The sequence below is a fragment of the Nomascus leucogenys genome, chromosome 9 (assembly GCF_006542625.1).
Source record: "Nomascus leucogenys isolate Asia chromosome 9, Asia_NLE_v1, whole genome shotgun sequence".
In the NCBI taxonomy this organism is placed as follows: domain Eukaryota; kingdom Metazoa; phylum Chordata; class Mammalia; order Primates; family Hylobatidae; genus Nomascus; species Nomascus leucogenys.
In genome coordinates, this window is record NC_044389.1 from 97,607,456 (window position 1) to 97,629,491 (window position 22,036).

The 22,036-nt window shown below is 35.7% G+C and overlaps 1 protein-coding gene across 3 annotated transcripts in view; it reads right to left on the bottom strand.

Annotated features, from left to right (window-relative positions):
- STAM (signal transducing adaptor molecule) overlaps positions 1-22,036 on the bottom strand; it is a 73,498-nt gene that overhangs the window by 34,745 nt on the left and 16,717 nt on the right. For 2 of the 3 annotated variants that reach the window (XM_003257686.4, XM_030819237.1), the window contains exon 2: positions 21,804-21,888. In XM_003257686.4, the coding sequence (XP_003257734.1) occupies positions 21,804-21,888 (85 nt within the window). Of the gene's footprint in view, positions 1-8,902; positions 9,007-21,803; positions 21,889-22,036 lie in introns of those variants that run through there. The other variant, XM_030819239.1, reaches the window with a different exon arrangement.

Sequence of the window (22,036 nt, forward strand, 5' to 3'; positions counted from 1 at the left end):
ATAATAGTAAAGCAGAGTAATCATCCATATAACCTATGAAACATCATGTGCTTAGGCTCTCAAAAATTATAATAAGCAAAGGACTCATTCAGTATTCAAAACATTCACAGCAAACCAAGTCCTCCATTTACTGAAGTTCAGTTCCTTGCCCATGATGCCAGTTACCGGGCAGTAATAGGCACTAACAAGATTCATACCTGTCACTTAAACATGCTATGTTCTGGCCACAGAGATGCCTCCCAATAAATTGAGATAACATAAACAGGGAGTTATTTATATAAGTCAAAAGGATAGCCTCAAAGTATTAAATCATCAGATGAAAACGACATATATTTTCCTCTAATAACACAATACATTATCAACATCTATAAATTATTTCAACTAAAAATAATACAATATATTATTCTCAAGGGCATATGGATATTACCCAGGATAAACAATGTTAAGCCATAAAACAAGTCTCTACAGATTTGAAAAGATAAAAATCATAGAAAGCATGTTCTCCAAAGACAGTAGAATAAAATTTGAAAGAACAAAGAAATGTAGAAAATTAAAATATGTGAAAATCAACATCCTCCTAAATAGCCAATGGGTCAAAGAAAAAAAATCACAGGAGAAATTAGAAAATACTTTGAGATTAATGAAAAGGAAAACATAACCCAAGAAAACTTAAGGGTGCAATAAAACAGTGAGAGGGAAATTCACACCTATAAGCACCTACATTTTAAAAAAAAAAAAAAAAGACGATCTCAATACCACCTCACACCTATCAGGATGGCTATTATAAAGAAAAACAGAAAAAATGATAAATGTTGACAAAGATGTGGAGAAATTGAAACACTTGTGCACTGTTGGTGGGAATATAAAACGCTACAGGTGCTGTGTAAAACAGTATAATGGTTCCTCAAATAATTAAAAATAGAATTACCATATGCTCCAGCAATTCCCCTTCCGGGTATATACTCCAAAGGACTGAAACAGGCAGGGTCTGGAGGAGATAGTGGTACACCCATGTTCATAGCAGCATTATTCACAATAGCTAAAACGTGGAAGCAACCCAAAGTGTCCACAGACACACAAATGGATAAGCAAAATGTGGTACATACATACATGGAATACTATCCATCCTTTATAAAAAGGAAATTCTGAGATATGCTACAACAGGGATGAACTTTAAAGCCATTACGCTAAGTGAAATAAGCTGGTCACAACAGGGCAAATGCTGTATGATGCCCCTTAGATGAGGTACTAAGAGTAGTCAAAATCAAGGCCGGGCACAGTGGCTTGTACCTGTAATTCCAGCACTTTGGGAGATGAAGGTGGAAGGATTGCTCCAGCCTAGGAGTGAGACCAGCCTGGGCAAAATAGTGGGACCTTGTCTCTACAAGAAATTTTTTAAATTAGCCAGGCATGGTGGCACACACTTGTAGTCCCAGCTATTCGAGAGGCTGAGGTGGAAGGATCACTTGCTGCAGTGAGCCATGATTGCGCCACTGCACTCCAGCCTGGGTGACAGAGTGAGACCATATCTTCAAAAACAGAAAAAAAAAGAGTAGTAAAAATCATTGACAGAAAGTAGAATGGTGGTTGCCAGGGGGCCTGGGGAGCAGGGAATGGGGAGTTACTGTTTAATTGTTTAATGGGTATACAGTTTCAGTTTTAAGGAGTTCTGGAAGTAGGTAGGGACTATAGTTCACAACATTATGCAGGTATTTAATACTATTAAGATGGTAAATTGTATGCTATGTTTATTTTGCTACAATCTAAAGAATTGGTGAAAAAGATCTCAAATCAATAACCTAAGATTATACCTTAAGAAACAAGGAAAAAGAGCAAGTAAACCCAAAGCAAGCAAAGGAGAAGGAGGGAAACAATAAAGAGAGGCAATAAATGAAACAGACAACAGAAACACAATTGAGAAAATCCAATGAAAACAAGTTGTTTCTTTTTTTTAAAGGATCAACAAAACTGAAAAACCTTTGGTTAGACTGGCCAAGAAAGAAAGGTGACTCAATTTATTAGGATCAGAAAATAAAGAGGGAACATTACTCTCAACCTCACTGAAATAAAAAGGATTTTAAAAAACACTATGAACAACTTTATGCCAACGAATTGGATAACCTAGTTAAAATGGACAAATTCCTACAAAGACAGGAAACTATTGAAACTAACTCTATGATATGCTTAGGTGTTCAAAGAAAAAAAGAAAAAAGAAAAGAAACTGACTTAAGAAGAAACAGAAAATATGAATAGACCTATGTAACAAGTAAAAAGACCAAATTACTGATTAAGAAAAGCTCCCATAAAGAAAATCTCAGAAACAGAAAGCTTCACTGGTGAATTCAACCAAATGTTTAAAAATTAACATCAACTCTTCATTAAAAAAAAAAAACACACATACAAATTAAACACCAAAATTAAAAGTTTTGTGCGTTAAGGGATACCATCAATAAAGAAAAGTCAAACCACAGAACGGGAGAAAATAATTCCAAATCATATATATGACAAGGAATTAACAGCCAGAATATATAAAGAACTCCTACATCTCAACAACAAGCAACAACCCAATTCAAAAATGGGCAAAGGACTTGAATAGACATTTCTCCAAGTAAGATACACAAATGGCCAATAAGCACATAAAAAGATGCTCAACATCACTAGTCATTAGGGAGATGCAAATCAAAACCACATTGAGATGCCACTTCACACTCACTAGGCTGGCTATTTTTTTAAGAAAGGAAAGATACCAACTATTGGAAGGGATGTAGTGAAATTAGAACCCTTGTACATCCCTGGTGGGAATGTAAAAACGGTGTAGCTACTGTGAAGTGTGGTAGTTCCTCAAAAAATTAAGCATAACCACATATAATCCAGCTGGGACTCTAACCAATATCCGTACACCCATGTTCAGAGTAGTATTAATAGTATTCACAACAGCCAAATGTCCATCAACAAAAGAATGGATAAACAAAATGTGATATACAATGGAATAGTATTCAGCCTTAAGGAAATTCTGACGCATGCTATATACAACGTGGATGGACCTTGAAAACATTATGCTAAGTGAAATAAGCCTGACACAAAAGCACAAAAAATTCTGTTTCCACTTCCATGAGGTATCTAGAATAGTCAAATTCATAAAGATAGAACATAGAAAAAAGTATCTAGTGGCTAGGAGGGGAAATGGAAAGCCATTATTTCAAAGGTGTAGAGTTTCTACTTGGGATGATGAAAAAGTTCTGAAAATGGACAGTGGTGTTGGTTGCATAATACTGTGAATGTACTAAATGCCACTGAATTATACACTTAAAAAGGATTTAAATAGTAAATTTTGTGTTAAATGTATTTTACCAAAATAAAATCAGTACTAATACAAGCTACAACATAAATGAACCTCAAAAGAATTACACTTACATGAGGTCGGGCACGGTGACTCACGCCTATAATCCCAGCACTTTGGGAGGCCGAGGCAGGCGGATCACCTGAGGTCAGGAGTTTGAGACCCGCCTGGCCAACATGGTGAAACCTCGTCTCTACTAAAAATACAAAAACTTAGCCAGGCACAGTGGCATGTACCCAATCCCAGCTACTCAGGAGGCTGAGGCAGGAGAATCGCTTGAACCTGGGAGGTGGAGGTTACAGTGAACTGAGATTGTGCCACTGCATTCCAGCCTGGGCAACACAGCGAGACTCTGTCTCCCCCAAAAAAAAAAAAAATTAAACCACATGAAGAAAGTTGGTCACAAAAGAACATGTATTGCGGAGCTCCATTTACATGAAATGTCTACAACAGGCAAATCCATACAGATAGAAAGTAGATTAGTGGTTTCCAGGAATGAGGAGAGGTGGGAATGGGAGTGACTGCTAATGAGTACAGCTTTCTTTTTGGGATGATGATTGTTCAGGAATTAGATACTGTTGCACAAACTTATGAACATATTAAAACCCACTGAACTGAATATTCTAAAATGGTAAATTTGATGGTATGTGAAATATATATACATTTATAAAAGTAAAAACATTTATCGGGCAATTTGAACTCCAATGAGCCCTGGAAAGTAAAGCGATATGCTTAAGGATAATTAGTTAGCACTGTAATAAATACAAAAAAATCCTTTTTAATAATTATATAGAAAAATTAGGATACAAGGTAGGATTCCTGATTTTAAGGATGCTCAACTGCCTGTGAGGCTGCTTCCACCTAAAGAGCATGGTGAAAGGAGAAACAACACACAAAAGAACTAATAGTGACTGAATGTCTATTACGTGCCAAGCATTCAATTTTTTTATTCTAAAACTTTTTTCTTCTACTTTACTGATTTTGTAAGATATTAAAATTTTTGGATAGCAGCATCATTAAACTGAAGAAATTAGGTACTTTAACACTATTATTTAGATTTTGCCTTTTTCACAGTTGGACTTATTTTAGGAGCCAGGGTCCATGACCCCATACTGACTTGCAGTTGTGAATACCATGCTGACATAAAAACACAAAACAATCATTTCAAGGCATGGTAAAGGCCAGATATAAAGAATTATTTGAATACTAAAATTAAAATCAGTATAAAATAATCTAAAGATGATTCAGCTCAATATTTTAGAAAATAATCCTGTATACTTTCTTTACCAAATGTTAAATAAAATTGATTATGTATTTTGTTTATAAACCACTTCTTTTTTAAGGTAAGAAACCTAAACTGTGACTTTTGGAAAGGATGGTGGGGAAAGGGGTGTTGAAATGAAACTATTCCTTTTTATTTTAGACATTCCTATGTCGTTTTACCACAGCCAATTGTAAAAACCAAAGCAAAGATATCTCTGGCACCAAAATAAAATTGGCTACTGAACCACTAAAAGGACAGAGCTGCAAAGCCAGTAAGAATGAAGTGCTGATGAACACCTTGTTTGTGCAAACACAGCAGTATCTTTTTACACACTAGCTTAAAATCCCTTCAGAATTGTCTACAAAACAGAACTTACCCACTATTACGAACTGTCTCATTCTGTCCCAGGCATTTTTAATTCACTTTTTAGTATTTCCACCAGATAGATAATACTGAACTTTTATATATATATGTACAATTATTAAATCTTACCAAGTAATTAAAAGTATGGTTAAAATACTATTTTTTAAAAAGGTTCGGGGATTATAAGTGAATTTAACGTGAGTATACTTATGGCTATTATCCTTCCAATGACAAATGAAAGTTGATTACAAGCATGGTGTCTATATAACTCATTCTCTACAGCAGTACGCTTTCGAGAGTGAAAGGTGGTGCTAACTGGACATAACAGAGGAACAGCAGGCATAAACTACAATCGTCCAAGGCAAATTGGATGTTATGGTCACAACGGCCAAAACTATGTTCATCCACAAAATCATCTTTTTATGAATAGATCTGGGTCATATAGTTCATAAGAGGGTAAAGGAAAAGTAGGCAGTATTTCTATACCGTTGCAGCTTCCAATGTCTTTTTCTCAAATCACAGACCAGACAGAAAACAGACTTTGCAGGAATGTACATAACTGCCTACACAGCATATGTCAGCTGATGAACTGAAAGCATCAAATTCAATTTCATTATTTACCAGTATTACTCCTGTCTCAACAAACTGCACTGTCAGATTCAAAGAAAGCAGATTTAAGATGGAGCTCCTCTCTATCACATCCTCCCTACACCCACTCCTGCCCCATCATACCACTCTCAACCATTCAGTTTCTATGTGAAGTCATAACTATTAAAAACAAGTCAGCTCATGCCTGGAAGTAAATGAAAATTAAGGCGTGAACCTTCCTTAATCAATCAATCTTCACACACAAATATCCAAACTGTGCTACTGTGCTTTCTTTTGCAATCCACCTTTCTAATTTCCCAAACAAAACACAAACTCTGCAGAACTTGAAGCTCTTAAGGCAAACGTGCAAAGGACAGATTTTTTTTTTTAATGAATTCTATCAGCAGTCACTTCTCTGATCTAATGGTAAATTAGGAAAACTTCTCATTTTTGCTCATTCATCGTGTTGGAAGTACTCAGATAATCTGATTCCACCACATGGAGTGCTATTTGTATATATCAGTGCGAAAGGATACCGGCCCTTTGGATTAATCTCATTAGGAAAGCAAGACTTTCAGGGTGAATCACCTCCATAAAAATTAGAGAGACACTGTTTAAAAAAAATTCAATAGGTACCAAAGAACTCTGTTAATAATACTTTCCATAACTAATGTTCATTAATTACCTTCTAGGTGACAAGCATTATGCAAGGCTTTAGGAATAAAGTAGTGAACAAGAGGAGACTGATTCTGCTTCATGAAGTTCACAGTCCAGCCTAGTGTCTTTTTCTAAAACTTAAGTGAATCCCTGTATAAGTTAAAACTGTGACATAAACATAGTTGTCCAAACTTTATATAAACTATAATACCATGTTTAAAACCATCAATTTCAGAAAATGCTACTATGTTCTTTTTTTTTTTTTTGAGACAGAGTCTCACTCAGTCTCCCAGCCTGGAATGCAGTGGTGCGATCTCAGTTCACTGCAACCTCCACTTCTCGGGTTCAAGCAATTCTCCCACCTCAGCCTCCCAGCTAGCTGAGATAACAGGCGGGCACTACCATACTCAGCTAATTTTTTTATTTTTAGTGGAGACAGGGTTTCACCACATTGGCCAAGCTGGTCTCGAACTCCTGACCTCAGGTGATCCACCCACCTTGGCCTCCCAAAGGGCTGGAATTACAGGCATAAGCCACCGTGCCCAGCCGAAAAATGCTATTATCTTTAATTTGGCTTTTATGAATTTTCACAAACTAAAATCTTTATCAGGCCATGTGTCTAAAACCAAGCCATGAAAAGGCACCACAAAAGAAAATCTTCATGACTACCTAATCAGTTAAGATTCCCTGTCAGCTGTTCATATTTATAAATACACACAAATGGGTACATCTTTCAACACAGAACAATTTTCTCCATGTCAAAAGTCATAATTGTTAGATTTAAAAATGAAGAAACCCTTGTATCACATTTTGTCATTCCATTCTTGAGGATTGAGTGTCTCAAGTATCAAAAGTGGAATTTATAATTTTGTTTATTAGAATTGTTTTTTTCTAATGGTATTTTTCATTGTTTTGCTAAGTTCACAGTTCTGATTCAACACTTATGGAACTAACAGGCCTCAGGCAAATTATGTATTCCGAAGATAACTATGATAATAATTCCCTTGACATCAACTTACCATTTCCCATCAAGAGGTGACATCTAACCACCCTCCCCTTGAATCTGGACTGACTTCAGTGACTTGCTTGACCAATAAAATATAGTGGAAGTGACATTCTGAGACTCATAACTTACAAGAAGCCATGTGGAGTACATTTGGGTCTCCTGGAGCACCGGCTGTTAGGATGCTCCAACTGGGAACCCACCAGCATTCTGTGAGAAGCTCAAGCCACAAGCAGAGGCCTTGGGTAAGAGTTTCAACTGATAGCCAGGTGAGGTCCCAGGTGATGGTCGACCATCACTGCTCACCATACTAAGCATCCATCCCAGTGAAGCCTTCAGATGACCCTAGTCCCAGGCACTATGTGACTACAACTTCATGAGAGACCCCATGCAAGAACTGCCCAGCTGTTAACCCACATAACTTTGAGATATGATAAACTGCTCTTTTAAGCTAAGTGTTAGGACGGTTACGACTAAGAGTTGTGTAGTAAGAGATAACTAGAACAGCCTCTAACAAAGGAAGCTGACGGCTGATAGGTTTGAATAGTACTAAGTCATATTATTTAGAATTGTTTGGGTCTTCTTTTAATCTCTGTTTAAAACATAACTTAAACATAATACGTATTTAAGTAAAGTCACTTCAAGTTTATAAAGCCTAAATTAGGTCAGGCTTACAAAAGCCACCCATGAATCTCATCTCTGGATCACTTCTCAAAACCACCCTGCTCTCTTGGACCTCCAGTCCCTCATGAGGACACTCCCGCCCTGCTGTTCTTAGTCAATGCTTACTCATCCTACAGATCACAGCTTACACATCTCTTAAACTGAGGAACTTAGGCCCTTGATAGCTCCCCACATCAAGCTGTGCTTGGAATGTTAGGCATTCCACCTGCAAACTCAAATATTGAACTAAATCTGTCAGATAATAGTTGTAATACTAATAGTTAACACTTAGGGAGTGCCTGCTTTGTGTTAGATGCTGTGCTAAGAACCTCACAAGCAGACAATCTGACTCCAGAGTCTGTGCTCTTCACCACCACATGATAAAGCTTTGGTATTTAACACCTCTCTTTTGTTGGGTTGGTTTGTGAGGTTTTTCTCCCTAACTATTTATCTCCCCATCATGAGGGCTGCTGAAGGCAGGGCCCAGGGTTACACAGCTCATCCTTGGCATGCCACTCCTTAACCATGCCCTCTGGCACATAATAAATTCTCAACTGAAATTTGAGAAAATGAAAATAAGAATTATTTAGCAACTGCTGTTGCTCTCCTGTGACTGAAGTTAAAACACCGTAATTGTGAATGGGGCCTAGAATTGTGCCTTTGACATGGCTGATGCTCAAAAAAAAGTCACTGAGCAAAACACGAAAAATACTACTTTTCACTATTGTACAACTAATATTTAGAATAAGTCATCTTCCTTATAAAGCTCTATTTATTACCAAGTTCTGTGTATCTTCCACTGAGTTCGCTAAGTGGAAAACGTACATCCTTTCATAAAATGTAGTTAATAGAACTATAATAAAACCATAAGGGGGAAAACGCACAATAAGTAGTGCTGGGAGGAAGAGAGGATGTCAGAAAAGAGATGGGTGGCAATAAACGCAAAATATTTTGTAAAAATACAAGGTAAGAGAAAATCTGCACGTGCACTTAGAAGAGTCTACCAAAGGTTTCCATCACCTACCTGTTTAAAGGGTGGGCAAATCCTCATCTCTCTCAAAAAGCTTCTTAAAACCCCATTTTGGTATTTTAAAACTTTTTGTAAGACACATCCTCTCTTTTCCTTATCTTGAGATGGGAAAAGAAAAAGATAGGGGTCAGGGACAGCGACAAAGAACAGGGAAAGGAGAATTATCTCTCACCTTTCCCAGTTTTCCACCTAAAAATACCTCCTTCTCTTATCATTTGATAAATGACCATAACATAAATCACACTGCTGTAAGATGTCACAGAAGACCAACATTCTTAAGGTCAGTTTCCAAAGTCAAGGTGTAAGGCCAAACTGCAGTTAATCCATTTTCTTTGATTAGGGATTTAACTATTGGAGAACTCATGAACCGTCTCTCAAATGTGTCCAATACAGCCAACTTTTCCTCAATTACTAAAGCAAAACTGTTACTTTGAGCAACAGCTGAAGAAGCTGGCTTGCATACAGGACTATGTTAAATAAAATATGCATGCTCCGAGCAAGAATGGCCCTCAGCACAGCGAGGTATAGATGCTATGAGAAAACTGGGAATTGTAATTGTGAGACAGCGCATATAAGCTCACTAAATGAATTGGCAGGCACTAGTTTTTTGGGAAAAAATCTGAGGAGGCTGGAAAAGAATACAGTAAAATTCAGTAGGTTAAACATGTATATGATACAGCTCAATACTACAGTCAGAGGATCAAGGAAAACTAAAAGCAATTTTGCATTCTTGCAATTCTCTTTTCCAAGAAAAGTGAAATTTCAAAAGTCTTTGAATGGCCCACAGTAAGTTTTCAACAATGTCACTATATAATTTACAAATGTCTATCTACTTAAAGGTATACTGCTGTGCAGTCATGAGAGAACTATAGCTCAATGTTAGGCGCAGTCACCAGTTAGTGAGATTACCTGAAAAGGTATTCCCAATACTATATAGGAGGAAGCCAAGAATATTTAAAGCTATTGTTGGAAAAAGAGTCAAGATTTGTGACACCCTATGCTGTATAAAACTTTGGAAAGTCTCTTATTTCAAATAGCTCTATATCTCAGTTGAAAAGTACTCTTTAGTATCATAAAAACCATATGCCGAGCAGTGACAGGAAGATTTTATATTCTTAAGGAAATTATTGTCATTGAAAAGACAGTAAATTTAAATTCTAATTCCTGTATATATTACTAAATTAATAAATGATTTTTAGACCAATCAACTTTTCAAAATGAGGCTATCACCTCTTCATTATCCCTCTCTCAGGACATAACAAAATAACAGGGTATTTGCCTAAAAGTATTGCAAATATAAAAGAAAAATGATCAAAACAAAAATTATCAATAGCAATAATAAAAAACATGGTTAACAAATATGTTTGCATGGTTAACCTCTAATAACCTATGAAGTCAGACTAAAAACGTACAAGGACACTAGTGAAAGACTATCTGGCATGTTGCATCCCTGATCCCTGCTAGTTACTACATCAGTAACATCAGTAGTAATGCCCCTGTCATGGGACACCTGAAACCATCCCTAATGGAGCAATACCACCCAGGCTGAAAACCATTACTAAACAAAAGAAGCATTGTGATACAGTAGAAAAACGATTTGAAGCTTTGACAGACCTCACCTGTAAAAGAGGAGATGTCTAATATCTCCTTATCAGAAAGTTAATACAAAACTCCTAGACTCATGCCAGGGATTTAGAGACTCTCAACAATGTTCTTGAAAGCACAAAAATGTCTCATTCTTTATCTTCACTTTTACAACTGTAGCTTTCAAAGTTATTTTAGAGTGATTTAAACTTTACATCTTCATCTAAAATGCTACGAAAAAAGCTTTACTGTGGTTTACCATTCAAGGACATACGTATGTCTATACTGGAGGAAGGAGGAGTACGTGCATGCATAGCTTTTTTTTTTTTTTTTTTTTATTATACTTTAGGTTTTAGGGTACATGTGCACAATGTGCAGGTTTGTTACATATGTATCCATGTGCCATGTTGTTTTGCTGCACCCATTAACTCGTCATTTAGCATTAGGTATATCTCCTAATGCTGTCCCTCCCCCCCTCCCCCCACCCCACAACAGTCCCCGGAGTGTGATGTTCCCCTTCCCGTGTCCATGAGTTCTCATTGTTCAATTCCCACCTATGAGTGAGAACATGCGGTGTGTGGTGCTACACCATGGAATACTATGCAGCCATAAAAAATGATGAGTTCACGTCCTTTGTAGGAACATGGATGAAACTGGAAAACATCATTCTCAGTAAACGATCACAAGGCATGCATAGCTTTCATAGGACTTAGTATACCAGGACCTAGCAGGCACGTAGGAGCTAAAAGACATGGGAACTCAAATCTTTGCTGAATGAACTAAATATTTTTAGAAATTAACAGATAATATAAATGCTCCTTGAATATTGAGTAGAGCCTTATTTAGATGCCTTTCATAAGCATGAAGGCATGTCACAGACTGTAAGAGAATTCTAATATAAAAATACAAAAGAAATCACAACAGAAATAATGCAATCTTTATATACTGAACATATTCAAAATGCAAATTTGATTTGTAACATACATTACATAAAACATAATCCAGACAACATATAAAAAGGGGCAAAATACAGAGTACAAATATCAAATTATTCCCTTAATGTTAAGCTTATTAAGTAGGCATTTCTTATGAGATAATGGAACATGAATATAGATAAATATATACAGTGATGTTATTTGACTATTATTTAACAAACATGTTCATGTAAGTCCCAAAGGACTTCATTAGAAAAGGAGGTAAACTAAACTTCTACATGCTGAACTAAAATATTGAGGATTAAGTTCAATATGATGATATTTTGAGTTTCCCAGACCATATAACACTAAGGTATATTTCAGTCAAACAAAACACAATGTAACATAACGTATGGGGAGAGAGGAACCACCAAAAAATTTAATGTAAGATTGGTAAGTCTTGATTCGTAATTTTAACCTTCAAATATAACTGCTCATACAAGCACTTAGGCACACAGCACAGTGAAGGTAGAAAAAAACATAAAATGGGAAGTAAAGAAATCTGACTTCTAATTTTGCCTCTGCTCACTCCTTTTAGACAAGTCACATTAAAATCTCAGGGCTTTACTTTTCTCATCTGCAAAACAAGTGCAACAGTCATTAGAATTCTACAAGTCTCATTCTATAAAATATATGGTGTTTTTAAGACTTAGTAAAATAAAAAAGTAGAATCATTGTCTAGGCAAGTAAAGACTGAAAAATCAGCTCGCATCGGATCCCATTACCTAGTCAACAACTTGATTTGTGTTGTTATCCCGATTCTCTCCTGAATCATCATCTCAATTTCCCCCTCACAGTGCATCATTCTCTTCCAGACACACAGATGCTACAATCTTGACTACCCTTTAAGAAGGGAAATTCCCAGCTAGGCACAGTGGCTCACGCCTGTAATCCCAGCACTTTGGGAGGCCAAGACGGGCAGATCACGAAGTCAGGAGATCGAGACCATCCTGGCTAACACGGTGAAACCCCGTGTCTACTAAAAATACAAAAAAAAAAAAAAAAAAAAAAAGAATTAGCCGGGCATGGGGGAGGGTGCCTGTAGTCCCAGCTACTGGGGAGGCTGAGGCAAGAGAATGGTGTGAACCTGGGAGGCGGAGTTTGTGGTGAGCTGAGATTGCACCACTGCACTACAGCCTGGGCGACAGAGCCAGACTCCATCTCAGGAAAAAAAAAGAAAAAGAAGGGAAATTCACAGTCAGTGAAAGAAAACCCCCACTGAAATAGCAGCAAAAAGGACAAAATACCTCATAAGAAACATTACAAAAAATGTACAAGACTTTTAAGAGGAAAACTTAAAAATACTACTAAAGGTTATAAACAAAAGGAGATGCTATGTTCTTGGATAGGAAGATTTAGAATCATAAAGACATAAATTTTTTAATTTAAATCTAGGCCAATTTAAACAGAAAGTTTTGTTTTTAAACCAGTCAACTCAATTTGAAAGTTTATCTAAGGAGAACAGGAAGGGGAAAGAATATCTAAAAAAACACTTCAGGAAAAAAAAAACCTCAAGACCATGTCCTACCAAATGTCAAAACATATTAATAATTAAAACCACGTGGTAGCAGAATGTGTTTAGACACATACCAACGGGTCATAAGAGAAAAACAGACTTAAATACATATGCAAATATAATATATAAAAGAAGTATTTCAAATCAGACGGAAAAAAAGATGAACTAGTCAGTAAATGGTGTTGGGATATTTGGTAGCCAAATAGAAAAGAATAAAGTTAGAACCCTACTTCATACTGCCTAACAGGATAAATTCCAAATAGATCAAAGACTTGAATGTAAAAAATAAAACCATACTGAGACTGTGGGGACAGTCTGGTGGCTTCTAACAAAGATAAACAGTCTTACCATATGATCCAGCAATCATGTTCTCACATATTTACCCAACTGAACTGAAAATGATGTCAACACAAAAGCCTGCAAATTAATGTTTATAGAAGCTTTATTAAAAATCACCAAAACTGGGAGCCATCAAGATGTCCTTCAGTAGGTTAATAAACCATAGAACATCCATATAATGGAAGAGTATTCTGCAATAAGAAGAAATGAACTATTGAGCCACAAAAAGGCACGTAGGAACCTTAAATGCATATTGGTAAGTGAAAGATGCCAGTCTGAAAAGGCTATATAGTCTGTGATCCCAATTATACAACATTTGGAAAAGATGAAGTTGTAAACAGTAAAGAGATCAGCGGCTGTTTAAAGTTCAAAGAGGAAGGAAAGGAATGAACAGATGGAGCACAGGTCATTTTAAGATGATAAAACTAATCTGCATGGTACTGTAATGACAGATACGTGTCATTACATAACGGTAGATACATGTAATTATATACACTGTCAAAACCCACTGACCTATACAAAACAAAGTGTACCTTAATGTAAACTATGGACTTTAGTTAATAGTAATGTATCAATACTGGTTCATATCTTGTAACAAATATATACACTAATGAAAAATGTGAATAATTGGGGAAATTGTGCTGGGGTTGACTTCTGAACTATCTGTTCAATATGCATTATGCTAAGCAATGTGCATTCATTTCCCTTGCTTCCTCCAAACCACTCTCCCTCTTTCCTAAAACTGCCCAGCTCTAATCACGTCAGTCCCCTCATGTTGCAGTTTATTTAAAAATCTCAAATGCCCCTTCACCTGTCAATTATTTTAGCTACTGGATCACTGCCTCTCTCTCCAACATCACTCCTGTCCTAATTCTTGGAGTGTAAGTGATGCTTTCAACACCCTGGCTTTTCAACTTCTATCACATCTTATTAACTCCGATGGACCTTGGAATCATTAGACCTTGTCATTACCAATAATTGAAAACCCTCTATAGTCTTAATTTAAAGCATCCTACATTCCAACCATCATCTTCTATTTTTCTAAATCACTCTGAAACCCAACTCTGCCCTCATTCAGGGCAACTGACTTCTGCTCCAGCTACTCTGTAACTTTCAAGTTCTTAGAAGGCATCAAGTTTTCTCTACCTTGCAGCATTCAGCATTCACCTACAGGCTATTGCTTCTTTCTGGGATGCAGTGCTTTCAACTCTTTGTCTCTTTTCAACATTAAAATTACAGCATAAATGTAACCCCCTCATACCAGTCTACCCTTTTATTTTCCATTATAGCACTCTGGTTACTAGCTTCTTAGCTATTGACCATCATCTGTTTATCTGTTTATTTCACATCTTCCACCATTAGAATATCAGCACAATTGATGGCAAAGGCTATGCCTGCTTTATTCACCACTGTATAGCCAAAGCATGATACTCAGCATTCAGTGTTTGACAAATAAAAGAAAAAATGACTAATGCAAAGAGAATGAAATGAATTAAAGAAATTCTGCCATGTTACGAAACTGAGCGAAACATGGAAATCAAGATCATATTTTAAAAAAAAATTATATGGGCTGGATGCGGTGGCTCACGCCTGTAATCCCAGCCAGCACTTTGGGAGGCCGAGGAGGGCAGATCACAAGGTCAGGGGTTCGAGGCCAGCCTGGCCAATACGCTGAAACCCCATGTCTACTAAAAATACAAAATAGCCGGGCATGGTGGCGTGCACCTGTAATCCCAGCTACTTAAGAGGCTGAGACAGGAGAATCATTTGAACTCGGGAGGCAGAAGTTGCAATGAGCCGAGATCGCACCATTGCACTCCAGCCTGGGCAACAAGAGTGAAACTCTGTCTCAAAAAAAAAAAAAAAAAAAAAAAAAAAAACTATTTAATTCTGCTGGAACACTTCACCTATTTTAAGTTATATAAAAGAATACTAAATATCCGTTAGATTTCTTACTTGAAAAGTTGAGAGAATCTACAGTACCTAAAACTGCTGTGATAATCAAACAAAATGTTCATAGGACACTGTAACAGGGTCTGGCAAACAATAAGTAGTCAATAAGTGACAATTATTCTTAAAAGAGCATTTAAAAGACTTTGAAGATAAAGTCCTGTAAAATGAGGATATGATCATAGGAAGAAAAAAAGACTTGAAAGAGGTCTGTTTCTGTACTGATGCTGCCCTTTCAACTCTAGGATATCCAGCTCAGAGATTATTTTTCCCTTACAGAAATCAGGAAATATTCTTTCAACTTCCTACTGAAGGCCGGAAATAGTCACAGTCCAGTCCAGGACAAAGCAATACAAAGCCAAAGGGTGGGCAGGGTGGCTCACACCTGTAATCCCAGCACTTTGGGAGGCCAGGGCGGGCAGATCACAAGGTCAGGAGATCAAGACCATCCTGGCTAACACGGTGAAATCCCATCTTTACTAAAAATACAAAAAAAAATTAGCTGGGCATGGTGGCAGGTTCCTGTAGTCCCAGCTACTCGGGAGGCTGAGGCGGGAGAATGGCGTGAATCCAGCAGGCGGAGCTTGCAGTGAGCTGAGATCACACCACCGCACTCCAGCCTGGGCGACAGAGCAAGACTCCATCTCAAAAAATAAAAAAAATAAAATACAAAGCCAAGGAAAAACATTTTTAACAAACACCTTCCCAAAGGCTTACATTTGTATTTTTCACAAAACACCAGTAATGACTATCATATGATCTTTCTCATTCTGTTAGAATAAATTTAGTACCAAAATATATCCATTAGTCGGGTAAAGAAAAAGTTACATGATGTTTTCCACCTTCAGTCAACTATATCTTTGGCTAAAGCTAAGCAAAGACAGTTAACATATAAAATAATAGCAAAAATTAATCTAGAGGTCAATTACAGAACTTTAATTTTAACTTGTTATTGCAGATAATCAGTATCTATCCTCACGTCTATGTTTACATATGATAATATAAACCAATCAATACTAACACAGAAAAATTATTTATGTGAAGACATGTTAAAGAAAACTGCTATTATCATTGTGAAAGTTCTCTTGATTTCTAAACAAATGAAGGCTGTTCAGCCCATCATATGACCTAATTGGCTGAGCATTCTTCACTAGTTACTCATACACTGGAAATCGCACACTAAAAATCATGTGAATATCTTGAGACGTTAGAAAAAAATTTCAGAATGTTAAAGTTTTAGGTTTGGCATAATCAAATATTTCAAGATTAAAAAAACTACAATCTAAATGAAGTTAACAGGGATTACATCTAGTAGATTTTCTGAAATTGAGATAATTACTAAAAATTACTAATTTTTATTCAGTAATTATGTATATGTATTAGATATTCTACATGCCACTAACCAAAATTAATGTTAAACTAGAAAATCATTTCTAAACTTGTCCAATACTAATAGACTTAAAAGAAATACATTTCTAAGACTGACAGGATACAATAAGTAGTCAATAGGTGATGATAAGTAATTAAGTAATAAATGCAGAAGAATATATACAATATGCTTATTACATGCAAATGGAGGAAATGTATTCATGTTTGTGTAAAAGAATAATGGAAAGATACAAAATATACAGAAGTGGTAACCTATAGAAGATCACAGCAATGAAACAGGGATAGGAATTAGACTTGTCAATGTCCATCTTTTTAAATTGTTTTAACATTTGAGCCATGTGAATACATACTTATTTTTAAAAGAAGTAAATACTTTATATAAGCATGTGTATCTCTTTAAATCAACATAAATATATATGCATATGCATATGTATATATGAGTTTAAAGAACAGAAAATTGGTTTGTCTGTTTTTTTTCTTTTTAAGAGAACGAATTAAGAAAAATTTTTCACAACACCACTGAGAGCCATGTTTCCAGGTCACAGTTCTAACTAAATGAAACTTCACAATAATAGCTCTTTTCTCCCCCTTTAAAACCCAAGAATATTTTTCAAACTACCACAATTCTAAGACAGACGACTTTAAAAAAAGAAACCAAAAGAGAAAAAAAGGTTAAAATAATATGAACTATTTCATTTTATTTATCCTCTAAATAATTCTACTATATATTACTAGTTACAAATCATTTTGATTTTAAAAATATAGTATTACTGAAAGTGAAATGCTTCTCCTAAAGTCCTTCCACCATCTCTGAATCTGTCCTCTTAAAAAGATCGCTGCACTTTACAAAATTTCAGGCTAACACCAAATAGCAATAATAATTTTTTTTCTAAACCTAGATTGTTGCCTGAAACACAAATCACTTCTGAACTGCATTCCAATCTACAACATCCCTCTGCTTCAAAAGACTCTATCTGAAGTTGTCTCTGGAAAACTCATGTCCTCTTTCCCCTCTCATCCCACTTACATGTTATAGTCTTCTCTAAAGCACATCAGGTATTTAGAATACCTCAATGGCAGCCTGTAATACTGTTCAACATTCTTATGCTACCATCAGCAACCCATACCCAATCACAGGTTCCTACAAAACATAAACCAGATTTCTATAAGTTGTCCATATATACTAATTATAAAATGATTTAAAATATTAAAGACAAATTATAAATGTTTAAGACGAGCTGGAGGAAAGGGGAATGAGTTATTGTTTAATGGGCACAGGGTTTCAGTTTGGGATGATGGATAAGTTCTGGAGACAGACATCGGGCATGTGAGTGTACTTAATGCTACTAAAGTGAACACTTTAAAATAGTTAATTTTATTTTATATATATTTTACCACAAAAATAAAAACAAATGACATATTAGGAATGCCACCATAAGTATCCCACAGTTTAGCGCTCACCTGAAACAAACCTAACAATTTTCTATTACTAAGTTCATCTGTGAATATATAACTCAATTCTGTAAATGCTTATGCATTAGGCATGTAGGCACAGGGCCTATGACTCACTATAATTTTAGAAGTACATGTAAATGTTTTCATTTCTTTTAAAATAAGAAGAAAAAAGTGAACTTTTGCTTCAAAGAAAATGTTTTAATATATAATACTAATATATTTTTCCTTAAAACAATGTAGTCATAAAATATTTTCAATTTTTTTAATAGAAAGAGGGGCCCAAGAAGGCAAAAGTGCCTAGGGCCCATGAATGTCCTAATATGACCCTTATGTTTACCATTTCCTAGTATGAGATTATCAAGCGAGAACAAGAAAGAAAAAACACAACTGCAGATGTATGTTAAACAGTATTATTGAAAGAAACTACATACATGAGCAATTATTGAAGGCCTGACATTTTTTTAAAACCTCAATAATATTAGAATGGTATCTCAATTATTGTTTAATCCTTTTCAAACAACTCTTTATTAACAAGAGGTAAAACAGGATATCCCATTTATGCACACAATAAATGCCTGAAGATTAACCTAATGGGGATTTAAAAGAACCAGAGAGCAGTAACTACTAAAGGAGTCAAAAGTAAGTGAATAAGTGGGAAGAAAAAAGAAGAAAAAGGAGGGAAGGAAGAAGAAAAGGAAAAAACACTGACTAAAAGAACAAACAGATCCACCTTCTTTATCGAATTCGAATTCACTGAAGTTGAAAATATTTCCTAAGTAAATCCATAGGCTTAGTATAATGTCAATTAAAATCCCCAATTGACAATTCAAATATTGAGGAATATACTGAGAGAAAGTATGTAGTTTAAAAATAAATTTGAAAAACTAAAAAAAATGAGCATCTATCTAAACCTATTGATACTGGATAAAAACAAAAAGACAAATAAAAAATATTGTTAAAGCTATAAATTAGTAAATTTCAAATATGAAAGGAAATAAAATAGGGAAAAGAATAATAAACATTTCCGGCAGAATAATGTTAACATGAAGAAAAACAAATTGATCTCTACAGCTTTGTGCTACAACATACAGAATTTCAGATGCATTACAAATTGATTTTTTAACTGGAAAAACATGGAATATTTATAGTTGTAAAAGGGGGTTTGTCTTTTGACAAACAACTTCAAGCAACTGACCCAATTATTACAGAAAGTATCTACAAAATGAAAAACACCAAAGTAAAGATAAAAAGGAAACCAACAAAGGGAAGAGAGAGAGGAGGGGCTTTGCAGCTGTAACGCTAGATAAAAATTTTATCTCCAAAATACACACGAAGTGGTCTAGTTTGGTGCCCAGTCTTCAACAGAAACTGTCACAAAATATGACTTCAATCAAAAGCGGGCAGAGTTGCACTCATTCAGCCATGTGTCAGGTACTGTTATAAACACTTGATACAACTAATCTCAAAGTCACAACAACTCCCCTTAAAGATGATACTATTATTATTCTTAGGTGGTAAACTGGAAAAGTAAGGCCCAGAAGGGTAAGTTACTTACCCAGTATGACATAGCTAAACGGCTAGAGCCAAGATTTGAACTCAGGCAATCTCCCTCTAGAGTACATGATCTCCAACACTAAGCTATTTGCTTCTTTCCCATGCGCAACAAAAGTTCATGGACCATTCATTCTACAAATCTACTAGATTTATATCTAAGAAACTTTTCATTAGATATGTTACTAAAATGCAGGAAAAAACACAAATAAGAATAGTTTTGATAGAGTAATTTGAGGATTCAGAGGATCATACCATTGTCAGTAAAGGGGATAAGGAAAGGCTTTATGGAAGAAGTGGTATCTACATTGGGTATGAAAGGATATGAGATACAGAGACGGGAAATTAAAGAGGAAAACCCTCCATACTCAAGAAACAAAAGGACCAAAAGCATCAAACTAAGGTAGAAAAAAAGCACTGGAACTCAAATAATTGAGCTGAAATGAATGTTATACAGGAGGGAAAAAAATGAAAATGAATGATTCAGAAGACTAAGGAGTTTAAACTGAACTCTGTATGGAAGGTAGGGGAGTAACATGAACACAGGTTTTATATGGCAACTGGATATAAGAATTAGAAAAGAGATGGAAACAGAAAAAAAATGCCAGTGGGTTAATTCACTAGCCTGGGCAAGGTAAGGAATGTCCAAAGTAAAGTAGGGCAAATAAAAATGGAGAAAAGAGAACATGATATGTAACACACAGTAGTTAAAAATTTTAAATTAAATTAATGAACCAGGTCAGAATATACTAAAATGTAAATACAACAAAAGGGATGGATGGGACCACATTTGGGAGTTTCTTTGGGAACCTCATAGTGGGAGGACATTAGGGGCCAAAAAAAGCTAGAGTGGAAGGTAGACAGCCCATGAAGAAAACTGCCTCTGCACCATTTGGCCATGCTCAAAAACTCGATTAATGAGACTTTAAAACATCAACATTTTGAGAGAGATTATGAAGGCAGATGGACAGAATTGAGTAATAAATGTGGAGGTGACTCAAGTTTTAGTGCAATGAAAGAATCATCTTGTCATTAACAGAAATGGAAAAACTGAAGGAAAGTAGGTTTAAAGCAAAAAGAGACAGGAGTTCTGGTTTCTAGATGGTGAGATGAAGGCTTATATAGAACAATATCCAGAAATAATGCAGTGTCCACAAGACTAGTGCTTGAGTAAGAAGAGCTGAAAATACAGATGCCATCTACATAAAGACAGCTGGAAGTTGTGAGACCAAAAGAAAAAATCTTAGAAATAAAAAATGAATAAGGGAAAGTTTCAGGAACGTCTATATTTAGGGGTGAAGGAAGATGAGGCAAAGAAGACACTGGCAAAGGCTTAATATTACCACTGCAAATATCAAGTATAATGCAGCAGCGCTTCCTAATCTTTTTAACATGAAAGTGCACAAATAAGATAATACCATTTGTGTGGCATAAAGCAGTAATCGAAACTGCTAAAGGCTAATGCTGTTAGCCCAGGAGCTGAAGAAATCACCCATATCCACACCAATTAATCCAATTATTGTACTGTTTGGAAAGCTCTGTAATACATGACAAAAAGTTTAAGATTCTATTCCCCTAATCTTTCAATAGAAAGAAAAAATTTCTTTTCAATTCCACCTAACTGATTCATTAGGTGGAATGTTGCAAATCTGACAAAGGAGAAAAGAACTCAGAAATAACCATGAAACTTGGTAACTGAGAAATCACTAATAACTCTAAAATCAGTGGAAAAAAATGAGATTCCAGAAGAAAATATGAAGGAGGGTGATTAAAGTAACAACTTTTTACCAGTCATGTTACCCTAACTGGTTAAAAGCTTTATAACCTAAATGGGATGATTCTTCAAATCTTTTTAATAAAAATATTCTCTTTTTAAACTAAATTTAATGGTAATATATTTTACCTCCTGATCCTTCTTTTTTAAGAGACAGGGTCTCACTATGTTGCCCTGACTGGAGTACACTGGCTGTTCGTGGGTGTAACTATCACACACTGCAGCCTCTAACTCCTGGGCTCAGGCGATCCTCCCACCTCATCCTACCAAGGGGCTGGGCCTACAGGTGCAAGCCACTGCACCTGGCCTTTCATTTTTTTTAAAAAGGAAGAATAAAAATCCTTTGAAACGCTAAATACTTACCCAGTGCGAGACTGACCAACTTTATCACAGATATCCAAAATGAGGCCCCAGTCCTCAGCAGTATTCATCTCGCTGGTTGCTTTCTCTGTAGATTGTAAAAGGGATTGCAGAAACATTATTTTTTAAATCTTTAAAAGATATATAATCACATTTAAATCACAAAACTATAGTATAATCAAGTCTTAACAACAAATCAGAATAGTTGCCAGCATTCTAGTTATTTTCATGGCCAT